Here is a 20,152-nt window from a genome sequence, read left to right on the forward strand (position 1 = left end):
GAGATTAACTCGGCATTTGTAATTGATTCTCCAGTTAGTTGAAAAAGCTAGCTAGTGTTGTTGTCTCTTCCGCACCAATGATTTTAAGAAACATGCTGTTAAAAATTACGCACTGTCACTCCACGAGCTCATCGTAGAAAACACATCAACCTTTCATTTCGAAGAAGCTCGTTATAATGGGACAGCTTGTTTAGAGTTTAGACACCTCTCTTTTACGTGCGTCTCATATTGTCATAAAATGTATCCAACTTAATCCCGATTGGTATATTTGAAGGTACGGTACGCAACTTTTCGTACGGTACGCTTTGATTTTTTGACATTTGGTACGGTACGGTGGTACGCTCAACGTAACGAGGTACGGTCAACGCAATACGTACCGTACCGTACCGTACCGTACCGTACTGCCATCCTTGGCCAGGCCTAGAATAAATTTTAAAGATTTTTGAAAATAACTGTGTGTGGGTGATAAAAGTTACCTCGTCTATGTTAAGTTTTCAACGCAAGACAATCCCAAAATATGTCTTGGTTGTGTAATTTTAGGCTTTTATTTCACATACAAATTTTGTTTTTTGGCAAAACGTCATATTTTACCAAAACAGCGTATGTTTCCGTCGCCCGCATAACTTCGGTGCATCAACAATTTTTACATAGTTACAAACTAAAGCAAGTCATCAATTTAAATTGGCGTTTTAGGCAATTTAACATGTTTTTGCTGGGGCAAAAGTAGTTATGAGATAAATTTTGGGGACCGATGTAACGAGTAATTTGTATAACCTTTTTTTACTACTTTTATTTCCAGTTTGGTTAATATGAATCCTTGTGGACGAAATATTTGTTTTATAGCTTTAAGACGTTTTGTAGACAGAGCAGGCAAATTTATGGCTCTGTGATTTTGGAAGATTGTAGCAATAGTCCGGCTACATAGATACGCGAATTTAAATTCTATTTTGATTGTTGTAATTTAAAGTAAGATTTTAAATTACTGAAAGGCAGTAAGTTTGTAATAACATTTAGTTATGTATTATGAAACAATTCGTTGACATAAAAATATTCAAGGGTCCGAGGCCCAAACTTTGTATTTCTGCAACTAAGTGTTTTTTGTTTATTTCTTACAGATGGAACACAATTACAAAGCGAGGTGAGTGTTGTGTTGGCTGTTGTTTTCCTGTTAATTATTCTTCACTTCTATTTTTTATTTTGCATTATTTTGCAGTTTTTTCTCTGGATACCACGGACCCACAACAATAAGCATAAGTTGAATTGCAAGCCATGTATTCAGTAAGTTAATACTTGGTACCTTTTAATGGTTTAAGTTTACCAGTTTATGGATCGCATTTACACTATATAATCTCTTCGACATCTGTTCAATTTATCTAACACAATAATGGGTAGTATTACTTATAACGACGCAACATGCAGTTTAAAAAATGGCATTTTTTGATCGTTTTGTTACCGAAACAGGCAACTTATAAAGAGAGTTAAAACTTTGAAATCAAAAGAATGCAATTTTGTTCGCAATAGCATACGGTTGCGCAAGTTACAACATCAAAAACTGGACCAGTTTTCCACTTCTTATCGACAAGCAAAGAAGAAAAACATAAAACAAAAAGGCCGTATATTATTCCCAACCCTAAAGTATAAAGGGGAACTATACTCAAATAGTAATTTTAAAAAAAACGTGAAAAAAGTAACCCCTGGTACCTCATGTTAGAATTGTACACGGGTCTGAAATTAGAGCCCGAATTCGGGCTCATAACAAACACAAAGTAGTATTTTCAATCAAATAAACAACATTATTGTTAATATATGACACAAATCATCACATAGTGGGAAACTACACAAAAGCGTTTGAGAAACAATGAACAAAAAGGTAGTGCCGTGATAGAGCAAATATTATTGTAGTTTAACATTGCTCTTTTTCACGTAGATGTGCTGTTAAAACTGCCCGATGCAAAGGTCAACGTGAAGGCTGTTTTCTGCTGAAATGTATACAGGCGCAAACAAATACCTGCAACCTCCTAGCCACATAAGCAGAACATCATTGACCACAAACAACAAAAATGGAACTACGGAAAAATATGATAATGTTTGTCTTTATGCTGTTTTGTTGTGTAAATTCAGAAGTGTTTGTAACACCAATAGGAGACCACCTTTTTGAGCACTTTAAAAGTACACGTGTAATTGTAAATAAAGTATAATCATGTACATTATTAGGTTTTGACAAATTGGTAGTGGAAAATGATTAGAGTGTTGAAATATAGCTAACTACTTGTCGTTTCGGCATAAACTTTAATTAATTTGTTGATTTGATTGCTTTACTTTGTTTATCGACGTTTTGCCTGTTTAAGCCTTTTCACGTTTTGTTAAAGCGCAATATACAGTAACTTCGGCAAATGTAGAAAAGACACAACGTTTAGTTGCTGTTCAACACCAACCAGCAGTAAAACAAATCTTTTGAAATACTATTACACTAATATGTAATACACCAAATAATGCCCTTTATTACACCCTTCAGTCCGAATAATGTATCATAATTTTCCCATTTTGTGTTACTAACCTTTTTTACATGATTTTACTTCAATGCCTTAACCCCCCAACATATAAATGCATTAACACAAGATTGCCTCAGCACATTTTCTTGTTGTGACGTGACAAATAAAATGCTTCATAATCATTCCAAACTTGTGTCGTGTCGACAGATGAGCCAAGTGGTCAGTAACCAACGTAGAAAGTTAGATACCGGAGTTAGATACAATGAGGAGTTAGCTATCGGGGTCAATTTTTTGTAACTTCAAACTAGTAGTGGGATTCCATTTTTTGTCATCCGGTTCTATCACAATAATTCACAATAGTCATATTTTTCAGCCGGTTCTGTTACAAAAAGCCCATTGATAGTAACTAGTAATGCTAACCGGTTCGCTGATCTCATAAAATTTCGTGAGACGGTTCTATAGAACCGGATGAATCCCACCACCGCTTTGAACCCTTACAGCAGGGGTGGCCAACCTTCTACATACCATTCGCCAACTTTTTAACATTCTGTGTTGGATGCGCCATATTTATGTGTTTTTTCCTATACCTGCTGTATTAATTTGGACACAAAATGTCGTCCATGAGGCTCTATCGCGTTACAATGGGCTGGACTACTTGTGTTTTATATATACTTTGACCGGAACGAGCCGCAATTGTAAACTGACAAAAAATGTGGTGACTGGTGATTATATTATTTTTTCATATTTTTAACTGCAAGAAGAATAGTGGAAATAAAGATATGTTTGAATAATGTTGTGCATGAATATATATATGTATACATATATACAATTAATAGGGCTGGCTTACTTTATTTATTTATTAGTTTATTAATTTGATTTTCATGATTATCAAAAGAAGGCAATGCGCCCTTTCTAATCATGCAATGCGCCACGTTTGGCGCATGCGCCATAGGTTGGCCACCACTGCCTTACAGTAATTGCTGAACATGTGATGTTTTTGGAACTCCGCTGTTGAAAAAAAAGTTGCCTGCCACGGGACTAGAAGATTACTTTGTTGTCGTGTTGGGTGGTCTGCTTCAAAACACGATTAATGACTAGGTAATAGTCTGTAGTTCCTTAGGTAATAGTCTGTAAACGAAAAAAAGGAAATTTCTTTTTCTTTTATATCGGGTAGTCACTAATTCTAATTAAAGCGATTTGTACCGAACAACCACTGTCTACATAACGTAAGTTTTGAAAAAGCACGACATCGGATAAACCGAATCTTCAGGTAATCCGGATAGATTTTGTGGTCTAATCGGGTGCGGATTACCCGAGGTTGATTCTGTTTCGGATTTGATAGGTCTGCGGACCCAATAATTTTCCGTAAGTCTCTCTATAATTTTCGTTTCTTACACTATACGTTATTATACTTTTTGGGCAGCATTACATTCAAACCTTCATAGTCCTTAAATCTCAAATGAAGTTCATTAAAAATAAATTGCTAGAAACCATCTCGCCTGTTTTTGAGTTAAATGTTCATAGAAATTGTTTGTGCTCTTTGCAGCACGTGATGAGCCACGAATCGCTATTAAATAGACATTTGGGACCAAGACCAAAAAAGTTTGGAAAACCCTGCACTAGATGGAGGTAAAGAGGCAACCAAAATATATATCTGGGGGTTCTATGAAAAATGCTCACACAATTCACGTTTACAAGCCAGATGGTGCGCGTAAACTCATTTATGTTACACCTCATCGGGTTTTCAATAGTATTCTGCCTAAACGCGTAAGTCGACATGTGATGGAAGAATTAAAAGGGGAAATATTAAAACGTTGCCTCCGTGGTCAGCGTTCACGAGCACCGAATATATACTTGCGTGCAATTTACCACGTGAACTGAAAATTTCCCTTATGACGTGAATGCGTAAATGTCATGGCTTTGTACATTTTATTTACAGAACCTACTGGGAGAATTAGATTATAATCTATGTAGCGACGAAAGAAATATGTATTTTAGGTAACAAAAATAAGTAATTATAAGCTCCCTTGCCCTTTTTGCGTGGGTACCTGATACGCCAAGTTTGGGCCCAAAAGCAACACAAGTTATATTGGTCGACGTAAAACCCTCCACTAGTTTTTAGGCACGTGTGCCTTAAGCCATATGTGGGCGTAATTTGATGCTAAATCGGTTTCGGGTCGATTTGACGTGAATGCCCACCACTTATTTTCAGTCTGCGAAAGCTTATCACTTCTGGCAGCTCGAACAACGTCTCAATGCGTGCGTTGAGGTCACGCTTTTGCGGTAATGCGCTTTCTGACACCAGGTTTTCTTGCGTCAGAATTGGGCGGTGATTTTTCCTGGGGCTTTCCCTTTTATATCACGTCCTAGCCACGTTTTGAAGGGCCACCGTAAAACACACGTGCTGCAAACCAGGGCTTTGGTATATGGAAAACAAATGACACACAAGGCACTGTAACATATAGGCCCTTATTTGCAATAAAACACGAGATCCAAAATGCTACACTTTGTAATATAGTAGCATTGTTTTAGCTGCCAAGAAATTATGCATTACTGCCCGCGTTACGATTCAAACTGTGATTATAATTATGTGCAATATGATTAACAAGCTTATTTTGCGCGTAGGTACACTATTCACGGTTTTGAATAATCTGAGCAAAAAAATCAGAGCCAATATATTTGTGTAGAGCATAACTACGTTTCGACAAGTACTATTGTCATCGTCAGGTTATAAAACATAAAGCGACAGAAGGCACGCAACAGGGTGACGTGTCGCCTTTTGACCTTTGTGCGTCACCCTGTTGCGTGCCTTCTGTCGCCTTTGTTTCTTATAACCAATAGTACTTGTCGAAACGTCGTTATGCTCTACACAAATATATTGGCTCTGATTTTTTTGCTCAGATTATTTTACACGGTTTCGGCAAGCAACCAATAAAAATACATAGCGTAATGCACAGGCGTAGAGTTATAAAATTTACCGGGGTGCGACTTTCGTGAACTTGAAACAAAGTCTACTGCCTATATACACAGAGTTATAATGCTCTTTGTTTTATAATTTAGCTAAATATATTAACATTCCTTTTCGTAAATCGGTAAAACATCATTTTGTAAAGTTTATGTAGACAAAGTGGTTTGCAGAAAAACACAATTTGCCCAAATTTAAATAAAGATCAAGATATTCAAGAAGGCCATGATAATGAAAACATGCGAAAATTTGACATGTTTTTCAGGTTACTGTTCACGAATTATCGCTTTATGTTGCGAATGAGAAATGATTCTTAAAATTTCACAGCCGACTGATTGAGTAACGTGGGTGGCACTTTCTATAAAGCGTAAAGCGATTAACGCTTGTCTGTTAAGTTTCAAAGCGAAACACGTGTTCTCGCCTTATTTTAACGTTTTACACGGAGAAAAAAAACATGATACTGAAAACTAATGAATCAGAACGTGTTCCCAAAACAGAATGCTTCGTCAAGCAGATGTTGTGTATTTTCTCACATAACTTCAAGGGCGGTGAAGCTCTTCCCCATATTTCCCCTAACACGGGTGGTTAGTTTTTAGACCCTCTCGACTGGCCCTACCAACGTCCCACCCAAGTCGTGTTTACCAACACTGCGACAACCACACTTTCTTATGAGCCCCAAGCCCCATAACGCTATACAACACGGTTTAGCTGCAGCGCATTCAGCTACTTTTAACCAATAGTGCCATCCACTGCTTTGCACTCCATAACGTTTTAACGTTGCCCAGCTATTGCCGGGTTGGTGATTGTTCGGTTTAATTGTGTCGCAATGTGTTTATTCACCAAGCGAAACCAAACCACTTCAATCAAAAAAAAACTTTACTCTACAAGTTTAACATTGTGAATACGCGAGATGTCTAACCCTTACTAAAGTATAAGTTGGAAAAAGCCAGTCCACAAAAAAAACACCAGAGGGAAAATTTTTTTTATCCATATTTCGAACTGTGGCAAGACAAAAATACTTCGTTCTAAATTTCGACGATCGCAAGCAGCCGTTGGTTATTCTGGTAATGTCAAAAACTTCCGCGACGGCCGCCCTGGAAACAGTTTTTGTTTTACCGTTTGCCCTTGGGACTCAAAACTTGATGTTATCTGTCTCGCCAAGCAGGCAAACGCTGAAAGCAACGTTGTCAATGACCCGGAAAACCCACTATTATACTGCAGGGTTCGCCGACAGTTCTCCGCCGGGCGTTGCGTAGGGGGTAGACGCATATTTTTTCGCACGGCCGAAACTGAATAGACTTTTGGCATTCGCTTAATCATATTAGTTTCGCCGCAACGGCGGCCGTAGTAGTGGGAGAAAAAATATTTGTGCATATAAATAGGCGGACCAGATGCAAAACACTCATCACAAGTCGTTTACAACCATTAGGTGTTGCATTAAGACGAAGAAAATCAAAACAAAGATGAAGATGTGCATAGTATTTGTTATGTTGGTGTGTTTCGCTGTTTTGCTGGAAGCAGGACGTCACCACAGAAACCATAAAAAAAGTAAGTTGCTCAGTTTTTAAAAAAAATTTCTAGCTGATTTTTTTTTTCAGTGTGTTTGCTAAAAACGTTATAACATACGTTAGTTGCTAAACTATTTTACTCTGCGAGAAAATGTATGTTTTTTTAGGCTTTAAAAAATAAAATGTAAGGCAAGTAATTTAAAAGGTCCTTGCTCGAATAACGTGGCCTTTGCCATTTTTCTTTTTTTCCAGTTTAAGAATAAATCGAAAAACAAAAAACAAATTTGGCGTAGTTTTCATGTGATATTGTTTATCTTTGCAGGGAGAACACGACAAATACGAGAGGTGGGTTTAAAGAGTTTCGTTTGATTAAACTCGTGCGCTAATGCATCCAAATTGAAACAAGAGTGTGCCGGTTTTGCTTTTCATATGCTGTGCTCGGATCGCAGCAAATACATTTAATTGGCAGTCTGGACAAAAACCGTTGTTTTCAGCAATGCTTTCGTAGTGTGTCTACATCAAACGATTTGCTTTTATGTCAAAATCAACTATTATGAGTTGTGGTATTTTATTAAGATTATTACTTTTACAAAACAAAATTCATTAATGATAATACTCTTGCTTTGCAGTTTCGCGTGAATTCGACTTCCCTCATGTTTTTGGGAAAAGTAAATAAACCTAACATCAAGAAACTAGACAACACCCATAGTTGGAGGTGAGAATATATAAAAACTACCCCTAAGCTTCATTGGGCCTACATGTCTCAAAACTATTAACTAAATGTACTCGTAAATATCACTATTGCATCGTTGAATTAAGATGACAGTAAACTTATTTAAAAAGGCAATAAAACTTTCACAAAAAGCAAAATGTTGAAGGGGTCTAAACTCCTAGTTGTACTTAGTGTGCTAGGATAGTTAAACATTTCGTTATTAATGTTTATGAGGGCAAGAACGTGCTTAAGAATTGATTGAAAATATTTGCATGTAAGTAACCATTGTTAAAATATATATTTAATCGCCAGTGATTTTGTTTTACAGTTGTCGAGTGCTCTCTGACGGAGTAACACTGATTTTTTCGCGATCTCACCACTAAACAGTGTTATATTAACCGATCAACAACAAAATTTTTGCACCTTTTATTATGTTCCTTGTTTCAATATCGCGAAACGTTCCTTTTCAATCAACATCAGCAAAATAACCTGTAGAAAAAGATACAGGATAAAAAATCCTACCAAATGATATTTTATGATGATTTTTTTTAACACTTTTGAATGTTTAGACCGCCTTCACCCGTTTCGGTTCTTATTTCGTGAACAGTTTATCACTTTATTTTTTGTTTTCTTTACCTAATTAACGTATCGCTACTTCGCCTTCAACACTGCCAGGGATCTGCAGGGCATTTTAAGTCTCGTTATTAAGTGGTTTGAAAAGTGGTTACACTAACATATTTTTGTGTGTTCAATTATTTATGATTTTTATCGTTCGATTTCATTTGCAATAAAAAAATCCTACAAAATTTTCTCAGTTGTGTTTTGACTTGAAAAAGAATACCAAATGAAATTGTTGAACGTTAGAACTTGGTATCGAAAAATCGTTACTTCGAAAAAGATATTTCTTGTAACAAGGAGTTTGTATTCTCTTTCACTAAAATGAGCCTGTCCAACATAGGCGCCGAGCAGGAGTTGTAAACGGGCCTGAAATTGGAGCCCTAACCGACCAAAACCCAAAAGTACAAGCCCGAAACCCGACCCGAATCGTTTTTGAGAAGTCCGTTTAGGCCTGAAAGTTTGATTGACAGGCCTATACATTGAAGGCTCAGGAAACACCAAGACAACAAAACACAATCGACAATTAAGCTTGGACGAGCTGTTTTAGGGCTGTTTGAGATTAGGTCAGGTCCAGCAACTGGCTACTTAGGTTGTTAAAATAGTCAAAAGATACTGACACAAAGTCAGGCCCGAATCAAGCCCGTTTTTTTAAGAAACTCAAGTCGGAACCCGGCGCGGGTTACAACTACAAAAAAGTCAAACAGTATAGCCGTTTGTTTATTTGTAAGATTTTAAATGGTTCTATTTGGCCAAAAGTCAAATAATTTCGACCAAAACTCAAAGTCACTTTCTTGATGTTTTAAACGCAATCTTATGTTGTTAGTTACAGTGGTCTTCTTTGTCACCACAAAAGTAATTAATTTAAAATTTTAAACAAACTTGGGGAACTATTTATGTACAAACAAAAATTCAGCTTTCGGCAAGTTCTTAAACAGTTTAGGCCGAAACCTGAATAGCGAAATTTTGACCAACCGAAACTGAAATTATCTTTATCGTGTTTGTATCACAACAAAATATGAAAGATAGAATAGATTTTTTTGTTGTTAATAAAAATTCCGGCTGTTACTTTTCCTGTAGCCGTCAAGCAATGCAACAAATCAAAACATTTCGTTGCAATCAAATATGAAAAGATTGTTTGTAAAATAAAGGTACACAAAAGCCCACTTTTTTGAGTGCCTTTATAAATTATAAATAAAAATTTATTATTCGTAAAGTCGAACGTAAAGGTTAATGTTGGGTAAAGGCAGATTTGAAGAGGGTGTTTTTAAGTGCCTGTACACAATCAGCAACCAATATTGAAACAAAATTTTAACAAACCAAATTGAAGCTTTCCTAACTTCTCAACAAAAAGTTATTTCCCCACAGCCCAAAACCTTGGTATAGACGCTGTAAAGTAGAGCTTTTCAAACATGCGGCGTAGTAGCAAACATGTTTTTTCATGTTTGCTACCGCGACGCATTTTGCACGCCAACGATACAAGCAGTAGAAAGAAAGTTAACTTGCAACCTTATTGTGTTGAGTCAGATTGCTCTTAATGACAAAAAAAGAAAATACGAGCTTTTAAACGCTGGGTCTGAATTTCGTCAGCGGGTCTAAAAAAATCAGAATTTTTTTGCGCTTTAAAATAGAGAATATTTGGCGACACATTCGGATATCTTTCATGTCGCACCAGTGTACCGCGTCATACAGTTTGACAATCACTGGTGAAAACCAGATATGCACCGAATATCCGGTTTGCCGAATTTATTCAACAGAATCGGTCATGTTTTGCAAAAATTCGGTTTCGGCCGAATAATTTGTTGCGATTCGGCCGAAACCGAATCTTTTACGAACACAAATTTAAAGCGGTAAACGTGTCTTTTCTGCTTAGTAAGGTAGCACGCAATCTTTGAAATCTTCTAAAAGCCCAAACATAACGAAAATCGCGAAATTTAGCCGATTCGGTACATCACTAGTGAAAACCATAAATTAACCAAAACATTTTGTTACCGTCATCGTTGAAGCGCAGGCTCCCACGCGAATGATGACAGTATTCTGAAAACCCTTTCTCTAAACCCAACTTACGTTAATGTTTGTACGTGAGTAAACTTGGATACGCATGGGTGACCATGTCACGTAAAGCGCGAAAGCTTGTGAAGTCAAGCGTAAACTTTTGTCACGTGGGCCGTCGGACTCATTATGATTCAAACACGGGACAGTTCCAGACCGTGGAAAAAATTTTACAACTTAAGGGGAGAAATTTACTTAAATTATAGACATGGTTTTTAGATAGACACTTAATCTCCGGGAATATAACCTGTGAAGTAATGATAAAATACCCAGTTCTAAGTGATCTTTGTATGTTTTTTATGGCAACACTGAATCACTAACCAATAGGACGCATGAAAACTGTAAAATCATTAAATGCTATTCTCACTTTTGTTTGGTTATGACTTTAAGTAAATAATCGCAATTGAGCAGCGTGCAACCGCAATATGCCTATCCCGTCATAAAACCAGTGAGCTGGAAATGATGATTTTATTCGTTATTTGACGTAATTAATTGTCAATCATTCGATTTTTCAGAGATAGAATTTGGGGTTCGTAACGTTAAAATAACGCCGTAAATGGAGACACAAATAAAACAGAGACATATAACGTCATAAACTACTGAGCTGTAACATCACGTGGATACGCATGCTTTAGAAGTGTCGTCTTTGGTTTCATTATCCCACGCAATTGTTTGCACACAAACACCAAAAATGGAGACACACCCCTCAAAACTGAATTTCCAAAATTTCCGTTCTGATGGATGTTTTCAACTGAACCGTTAATGCGAATGAACTGATTGATGGCGCACCAAAATCACTTTCATAATGCATAAGCTTAACTACATTTGTAATATTTTGCAGAGAAGGTGGCTCGTATTTTTTAGGCGTAATATTAGTTAATTCATGAGGTTCTATATTGGCGATATTGACAGTTTTGATATTAGTTTCATTCAATTAAAACAAATCAAAAAGTTCGGTTTCGGCCGAATTTTCGAAAAAAGTTCGGGCCGAAACCGAAACATGCGGAAATAGCGTATTCGGCCGAAATGTTTCGGACAGCCGAAACTTTGGTGCATCACTACTGTCAATGACACTTTGAGTTGAGTCTTTGATTTTTTTTTCAAGTGACATAAATCCATTTGGATGAATCAGGTTAAAAAAACAATTGGCGAAAACAAATCCGGTTTTCGGTGAAAATGATGATTTTATACACATTATTTGACGAAATGTCAATCGTTTTGACTTTTCAGAAATTGAATTTGGAGGTTAGTTAACTGAACGTTTTCATGATTTTGAACCATACGTGTATACTATTTCGTGAACCACACGTGTAGGCCTATACTATTTCGAATCGGTTTATTACAAAACATTATTAATACTGTTATACCGAGACAATCTGGTCTAAAGAGTACTCCCATCCAACAAGACATACTTTACAAATATCTAGTCGGCGGTGGGATTCGAACCCATGACAAAAGCCGTCCCGGGGATGGCGCTTTACCAATTGCACGCAATTTCATTTGAGCATAGCAGAGACCACGTCATAAAACTAGTGAGCTGTGACCACTGGCGTAGTACGTGTTTCCAGCTGAACAAAAATGCGTTTGTATCCACGTCATTGATTGAACAGACATTGGTTGAAACGCAACGCCAACATTTAACAATGCAAGATGCTTATAGCCACTTCTAGATGTTGCTGTGCTGGTCTGCATTAGCGATTCATAAGCCGTGTTTAATGTCCGTTTCAAAGCACTGCAACGATCTAAACCTGATCCAAGGTGACCCCAGTTTAGGCTTCAACAATGCAAAATCGGCTATATTTGAACGTTAATCGCTTTTACTCCTCTTTACCGCCTTAACAAATTACTTTAAAACTAAATCGTTGTTAAAATTGCTGATTCGGCAAATCGCCTTTTTACGACGCGCATAAGTCCTCAGACGCACAGAAAACGTTCTAACCCCACTAAGAAATTGTGTCAAGTGACTATTTGCAAAATAATGAGAAGCACGTAAAAGGTAGGTATTGGTTTTTGGTCCCATACTGCCAAAGTATGGTACGGGTACAGATACTGCACATGGTATATGGGTTTCGGCGCCAAAGATCAAAAGTCGCAACCACAGTATTTTTTAAAACTCTATATGCCTGTGGCCGTGATAAGTGTGATTTTAACACGTTATTTGACGCACATTTTTGCGCCAGTTAAGATTTTCCGGAGATTGAATTTAGGGGTTCGTAACGTTAAAATGAATAACGCTTGTCAATATTGTACAAAACTTAAACTTTTTCATTATCCCACGCAGTTGTTCGCACGCAAACACCGAAAATGGAGACACACCCACCAAAACCTAATCACCACGGTCCAAAGGTCACAGAATTCCTAAACCCAACAATGACACATTGACCAGAAAGTCATGTTTCAACAAGCAAATAACTCCAATTTTGGTAAAGGTCCAACACACAGTAAAGCGTCACGCAACATTTTTTCTGTATCTGAGTTACGCAATTAATTTTAAACCTTATTTAAAGCTAATGAATGCAAACAATCAACATATGTTAAACCATTATAAACCAACATGAAATTTATTATAGGATACTACCTTAATCTGTTTAAATAGAAACGCTATTTTTTCAAAAACAGAACAACCACGTGTACATACTGCTTAGAACAGTGGTTCTCAACCCGTTTCAAGCAATGGATGGATGTAAGTATACGAAACAACCATTTAAGCTTGAAACATAATTCTTTAAAACCGATTTTCGAAAAGTGAAATGCAATTATTAACAGCTAACATTTTCATGCTCTTTTAACACGTAATATGCAATCATTTCTAGTTTATCACCAATTTTAGTGGACGTCTTGTGGACCACCCGGAAACTCATCTTGGATCACTATATTGGTCAATGGACTACCAGTTGAGAACCATTGGCTTAGACGATGCGGTTTAGTACAAAACCTTTATACTGCTGTTATACCCAGTCAATCCGGGTTTGAAGAGCTGTCCCACGCAGCAAGACATACACTCAAAATATCTAGTCGGCGGTGGGATTCGAACCTACGACAAAAGCCGTCCCGGGGATCGCGCCTTACCAAATACACACAATTTCGTTTCAGCACAGCAGAGACACAATTGTTCGCACGCAAACACCGAAAATGGAGACACACCATCCAAAACCCAACCACCATGGTGTAAAGGTCGTAGAATTCCCGAACCCAACAATGACACATTGACCAGAAAGTCGCAAAACTCCAATTTCGGTAAAAACCAAAAAAAGCGTCATGCAACAATTTTTAAGTCTGAATTACGCAACTATTTTGTACCCTATTCAAAGCTAATGAATGCAAAAAAAACCTGGGAACCACAGGTTTGGATGATGCGCTTTGTCACAAAACGCTACCAATGCTGTTATACCGAGCCAGTCTGGTATCAAGGGTATTCCCATACGCTACAAATATCTAGCAGGCAGTGGGATTCGAACCCAGAACAAAAGCATCATTTTGTGAGACCTTTTTCGTTTGAACTTTCGTAAGAGGTGTTCGGTCTTTTGATTTAAAAAGCAAAAATAAAGCATTGAAGACAAATATAAGGAAATGAAAAAAAATATTTTGGTAACGTAACCCAAAGCGCAATCCCTTTGGCCCGAAAGTTTCCACATGTAAGGAAACCCTTTTTTAAGGGTCACCCATTCTCGATGCTATGGTCACGGGTGAGGTTACTGCATTGAACCCGTTATATGTTTTGATAAAAAGGTTGCACGTGGGTTAAAAGGTTAACTCTTGGCGGGTGCAATTTGAGACACAAAGGTGTGAGTATTACTCACATGATTGTTGATTCATTATGGTCTGGTCTGTGCTGGGCTTTACTTCGTAATGTTTATGTCCGATTTACTCCGATTCCAGACAAACAAGCTAGCGTTGAATGTCGGATTGTTGGGAATGAAAATATATCACCTTGATAATCGATGGACTATAACATATTTTTATGCAACCAACAATTGGTATTTAACTAAAGGTCGGTCTGCAAAATAATGTCTAGCTTAAAACGGTTTGTAGCTCGGAAAGAGAAAACTGGTGGCCAACGCTTGCTATGTGTTACGTTCAAGACACAAACATAGAGATTACGTAAACTTGATTTAGATCCTAAAGTGGCGCTAAAATATTTGTTTCAAGACAATTTAATCCTTTTTCCGCATGTCTGTGGTTTGTTTACCTTTCCAAATGTCTAATACCCATTTCTTCTGTTTTCACACTATAACCGCTGGTATGACACAAGTGCACGTGTAGTCGGTTCCTAATTCAAGACACCCGTGAGCTTAGATATGCTTTTGGCAATTGGAACCTGGGCGTAAAAGCCATAAGCAACTTGACAAATTATTAGTTGAACATTTTTAAAGGCTTGTAACCATTCGTACGACACCAATTAATTAAATCAATTCTTTAACTTCATTAGGATTCGTTTTGACATCTGGATGAAACCGTATCTAGTCGGCGGTGGGATTCGAACCCATGACAAAATCCGTCCACGGGATGTCGCTTTACCAATTGCACGAAATTTCGTTTCAGCATGGCAGAGACCTTTTACGTCATAAACTAATGAGTTGTGACGTCACTGGTGTAAAGAAGCAAGTTTTGGAAGTTGAGGCTTTTTGTGTTTCAGGCGGCATAAATCCATTTGGATGAATCAACCTAAAAAACCTTATAGTTGGCAAAAAAAACGGTTTCTGCGGAAATGACGATTTTATACGTTATTTAACGAATATTTTTGCGCCAGCAGGTAAGACTTTCCAGATATTGAATTTAGGGGTTCGTAACGATGAAATGAATAACACTTGTGAAATTGTACAAAACTTTTTTTTCAAAATTGTACAAACTATTTCATGATCACACGCAAACACCGAAAATGGAGACACATCACCAAAATCGTGGTGCGAAGGTCATAAAATTCCTCAACACAACAATGACACATTGACCAGAAAATCACGTTACAACAAGCAAAAATCCCCCTTTTTAGGTAAAACCCCCCCCAAAAAAAAAAGCGTGAAGCGTCAAGTAAAAATATTTTATGTCTGAGTTACGCAACAAATTTTTTACCTTATCCAAAAGCAATAAAAAGGAAAAAATCAACATAATGTTTTGAATAATAGAATCGTTTCAAAACCAGGCAACCACATATGAGTACTGCTTAGAGCAGTATTTCTCAAAGGGTGGAACGCTGGAACTTTTCAGGTGGTACGCGAATAGATTTCTGTAATACCTAAGTTCAGTCCGATCTAAAATTGTAACTCAACTGACCCAACTGGTCAGTCTTGGTTTGAGCAATATTCGTGTTTTGGACATTCATTTGAAATTGCTAAATATGCTATTCAGGTCGAAACAATGGGCCTATTACCTAGGCAATCTCAGGGGGTGTTTTTAGGTTTCGCAACCGTTTTTACAAAGTGCAACTGTTTATCAACGCTTAATTAGGCCAACAACGATTACTTTTTGTGATTGTTTTTCCTATTGTAACATCATAGCACATAACAGACTTTATAGGACAAGCGTTGTATCAAGTTACATATATAAAAAAAAATTGTCGATTTGTTTTGTTGCCGGCTACAATAGAGAAACTTCATTGAAATTAAAGGACTGTGGAGGTGAAGTGAAATGCTTCAAAAGCGTAATAACGTATAATGCAAGAAACGTGAAACATAAAAGACCTGTAGTAAATTACGTTGGGAGTCCGATAAACCTCAAATTTATAAAAAAAAAGGTCAAAGAATTCCTGAACTCAACAATGACACATTGACCAGAAAGTCCACCATTTGGGCTTGAAATATAATTCTTTAAAAACCGATTTTCGAAAAGTGAAATGCAATTATTACCAGCTAACATTTTGATACTCTTTCAACATGTAATGTGCAATCATTTCTATTTCATCACCAAATTTAGTGGATGTCTTGTGGACCACCCGAAAACTTATCATTGACCACTAGTGGTCCATGGACTACCAATGGAGAATCATTGGCTTATTAGACGATGCGGTTTATCACACAACGCTATTAATCAAGAATATTAATGCTGTTTTACCAATCCGATCCGTTTAAAAACCAATATTAATGCTGCACACAATATTTCAGCACAGCCGAGACCTATCACGTCATAAAACTAGTGACCTGTGACGTTTTGGTGTGGAGACGCAAAAAACCTTAGTTGGCGAAAAAACTAATCGGTTTTCCGTAGAAATGATGATTTTAACGTTGTTTGACGTAGATTTTTGCGTCAGTTATGATTTTCCGGAGATTGAATTTAGGGGTTCGTAACGTTAAAATGAATAACACTTGTCAATATTGTACAAAACTTAAACTTTTTCATTATCCCACGCAGTTGTTCGCACGCAAAAACCGAAAATGGAGACACACCCACCAAAACCTAATCACCACGGTTCAAAGGTCATAGAATTCCTGAACCCAACAATGACACATTGACCAGAAAGTCCAAGTTTCAACACACATAAAAACTCCAATTTTGGTAAAACTCCAACACACAGTAAAGCGTCACGCAACATTTTTTGTGTCTGAGTTACGCAATCAATCAGGGGTCTCAACCACGTAACTGTCCATGGCGAGCGGCGTTATTAGCAAATTAAAAAATATATTAATATCTTGTAAAATTTAAAGAATGTATTTGTTTTATTTACCCTCCAAGTGTTTCACATTTCAAAATTAATAAAACATAACATCCTACCTTATATCACTAAGTTAAAAATACCAAAAACCTCCTACCTTATATAATTAAGTTAAAAACACCAAATTTAACCTTTGTGATACATTATTATTATTGTGATGAAATAATGCAATCTTATTCTGATCATCAAAGCGTAAAGGTTAAAATCCGTAAGTTTTTTGTGTCCACTATTTTTGTTTAAATTAGTGATAGTGAAGTTCATGAAGGCCAACCAACATTTTGTTGACACTTATGTACGCCGCATTAGCTTTTTCAGATGCCGATAGGCCAGTGGTTTCCAAACAATTTCATTTACATAACAGACGTTTCGTAATTTTCCGCGGTCCAAGATGAAATTCAATGCTAAAACCAATTAAACAACTTAATCTGTTAAAAGTAATTTAAAAAAAATAGTATTTAACTTTTACCACTAAAGCTTTAGGATTAATTTTACCTAAATATTATCAATTGGTTCCACATATCAATGGCCTAAGAGCGGGTTGTGACATCACATACAAAAATAAGACATGAAATTATGCGCAAACAATTGCTGCCTCTAGGTAATTCGAAAATTGGACCAGGACAACTGTTAGGAGACCCCTGGCTTAGACGGTGCAGTTTAATACAAAACATTTATAATGCTGTTATGCCGAATCAATCCAGCCTAAAGAGCATTCCCTTAGCAAGACATACTTTACAAAAATCTAGTCGGCGGTGGGATTCGAACCCATGACAAAAGCCGGCACGGTGATGGCGCTTAACCAAATGCACGCAATTTCGTTTCAGCATAACAGAGACCTTTTACGTCATAAATCTAGTGAGCTGTGACGTCATAAGTATGGAGACGCGAAAAACTAAACGGTTTTCGGTGGAAATGATTATTTTACACACGTCATTTGACGAATATTTTTGTGTCAGTTAAGATTTTCCGGAGATTGAATTTCGGGGTTCGTGACGATAAAAAATGCCACTTGTCAAACTTGATACAAAAATTCAACATTTTCTTTATTCCACGCAATTGTTCGCACGCGAACACCGAAAATGGACACCAAAACACAATTACCATTGTTCAAAGTTCATAGAATTCCTGACTCCAACAATGACATGTTGACCAGAAAGTCCAAGTTTCAACAAGCAAAAAAACTCCAATTTAGGTAAAACCCCAAAACACAGTAAAGCGTCATGAAAATTTTTTTGTGTCTGAGTTACGCAGTTATTTTTAACCTTATTCAAAGCTAGAATGAGTGCAAAAAATAAACATAAAGTGAAACCATTAAAAAACAATATTAAAACATAATAGGCTGTTTGAATAGTAACCCCATTGTTTCAAAAACAAAACAACCAAATATGCATACTTCTTAGACCAGCGGTTCCTAACCTTTCTGGTGCCGCGACCCCTTAAAACAGTTCCCAAGTTGCGGTGACCCCACGCATAGGCGCCGAGTTTTACAAAAATGCAAGGTGGTGGATTTAAATTATGACGTCACTAATGCGTGCAGCCAAACGAGCTCCAACTCAAAGCCCAATATACTTTTAATAAAAAGCGAAGTTCGTCAATTTTAACAAAATTGTTTTTAAAATAATATTGATTTGGAACAATTCGCTTTAACGTTTTTTTGGTTTAGCAATGTTTAGAAACAGTTTCGTGAAGTCGTTGCTTTTGTATCACCCAAAGTGACCACTTATTACAGAACAATCGCATTGTACACCATAATAGTGGCCAATACATTCACTGCCAACAATTGTGTGTTTGACGTCATACAAATAAGGCACCAACCAAACTAGTTGCTTTGTCGTCAGCACGCTTGTTCAAAAGCAAAACTGTTCCCAAATTTGTTCAGATTTTACGGTGTTTCGTAAGATACCCGATACAAACAAACCCAAATATCCACGGTTTTCGCCACCTTATGACCCCAGGGATAAAATTAGTAGGCTATACATTAAAATTAACTTCTAAATACCGCAAAATATATTTCTCACTATACTTTCTTTTCCTAATACTTGTCTTTCGATGCATCATTGACAGCCTGAAATTTTACAAATTAAATTTTAGTTCTGTTGACTATTAAGTTGGAGGATAGTGATATTATCGCGAGAATACAAAACAAGTTGGCAGGTTCTGATCAAGGCAATAATTAGCATTTTGTGAAAACAATTAAGTCTTCGAAAATTAAAGATAGAACGCAAGCACGTAACAACGCAACGAAAACACCGCGCGATAACAAATGATTGGCCCTCTAATCTTTAAGCAGGTGCCTGTAGCACGCTGCACGCATCACGTCTGTTTTGATGTTCATTGTGTTGACCCGTTGGTGAATATTCCATGACTCAAGAAATAGTCTTTTCCTGTAGTCAGGCTCCCGGGCCACAACAGATGCCGCATTGAAATCAAATCGGTGGCCTTGTTATAAGCTACTGCTGCCAGGCATGCTTCCAGCGTGCTACAGGCACCTGCTTAAAGATTAGAGGGTCAATCATTTGTTATCGCGCGGTGTTTTCGTTGCGTTGTTACGTGCTTGCGTTCTATTCTTTTTTCCTTTGTTTATCGTGCACTGTACTAGTCGCATTCAGTGTTATTTACCCTGATGAAGACGACCTGTATAGGACGTCGAAACGTCGGAATAAAATCACATTTGCCAGAAGAGCTCTTTAAACTTGATACTATGCCTGGCAGCAATAGCTTATATGTAGTTACTAGTTTACATACTTTAGTAAAACAATGAAGGGAAGGAATGTGGTGCCCAGTTCTTTTGTTTTTTATTTGTTAAATTAGTCTATGGCCTAAAATGAGTTGGGAGCCATTCCCTTAGGCGACCCCAGGCAAATTGTCAGGCGACCCCAGTTGGGATCGCGACCCACAGGTTGGGAACCGCTGTCTTAGACAATGTGGCTTATCACACAACATTATTAATGGTATAATACCCAGCCTGATCGATTTGACGAGCATTCCTTCGCAGCAGGACAGACGCTCAATATGTCTCGTCAGCGGTGGGATTCGAACCTAGGACAAAACCCGTCCAGAGGATGGCGCTTTTCCAATTGCACACGGCTTCGTTTCAGCTTAGCAGAGACCTATTACGTCACAAAACAAGTGAACTGTGACGTCACAGGTTTGAAGAAGAAA

The 20,152-nt window shown here is 37.3% G+C and overlaps 1 protein-coding gene and 1 long non-coding RNA gene across 2 annotated transcripts in view; one reads left to right on the top strand and one right to left on the bottom strand.

Moving 5' to 3' along the window:
• Window positions 1–6,727: 6,727 nt before the first annotated feature.
• On the top strand, window positions 6,728–8,487 carry LOC145233705 (uncharacterized). Its single transcript, XM_080098478.1, has 4 exons — window positions 6,728–7,005; window positions 7,288–7,310; window positions 7,595–7,680; window positions 8,006–8,487. Exons 1-4 carry the CDS (start codon window positions 6,849–6,851, stop codon window positions 8,058–8,060), a joined length of 321 nt encoding a protein of 106 aa, XP_079954604.1. The 5' UTR covers window positions 6,728–6,848; the 3' UTR covers window positions 8,061–8,487.
• LOC145233707 (uncharacterized) overlaps window positions 8,115–20,152 on the bottom strand; it is a 29,087-nt gene continuing 17,049 nt past the window's right edge. Inside the window, exons 2-3 of the long non-coding RNA XR_013861167.1 lie at window positions 19,951–20,100; window positions 8,115–8,166 (exon numbers count right to left, since the gene is read on the bottom strand). This is a non-coding gene — a long non-coding RNA (uncharacterized LOC145233707). The remainder of the gene's footprint in view (window positions 8,167–19,950; window positions 20,101–20,152) is intronic.

The sequence above is a fragment of the Phallusia mammillata genome, chromosome 6 (assembly GCF_965637545.1).
Source record: "Phallusia mammillata chromosome 6, kaPhaMamm4.hap1.1, whole genome shotgun sequence".
Taxonomy (NCBI): Eukaryota; Metazoa; Chordata; class Ascidiacea; order Phlebobranchia; family Ascidiidae; genus Phallusia; species Phallusia mammillata.

What these genes read in the sequence shown, in the direction of transcription:
- LOC145233705 (XM_080098478.1), top strand. Translation starts at nt 6,849, where the DNA reads ATGCAAAACACTCATCACAAGTCGTTTACAACCATTAGGTGTTGCATT. An exon ending in GAACACGACAAATACGAGAG is followed by an intron (nt 7,311 to 7,594) that starts GTGGGTTTAAAG and finishes CTTGCTTTGCAG; the next exon opens with TTTCGCGTGAATTCGACTTC. An exon ending in GACAACACCCATAGTTGGAG is followed by an intron (nt 7,681 to 8,005) that starts GTGAGAATATAT and finishes TTTGTTTTACAG; the next exon opens with TTGTCGAGTGCTCTCTGACG.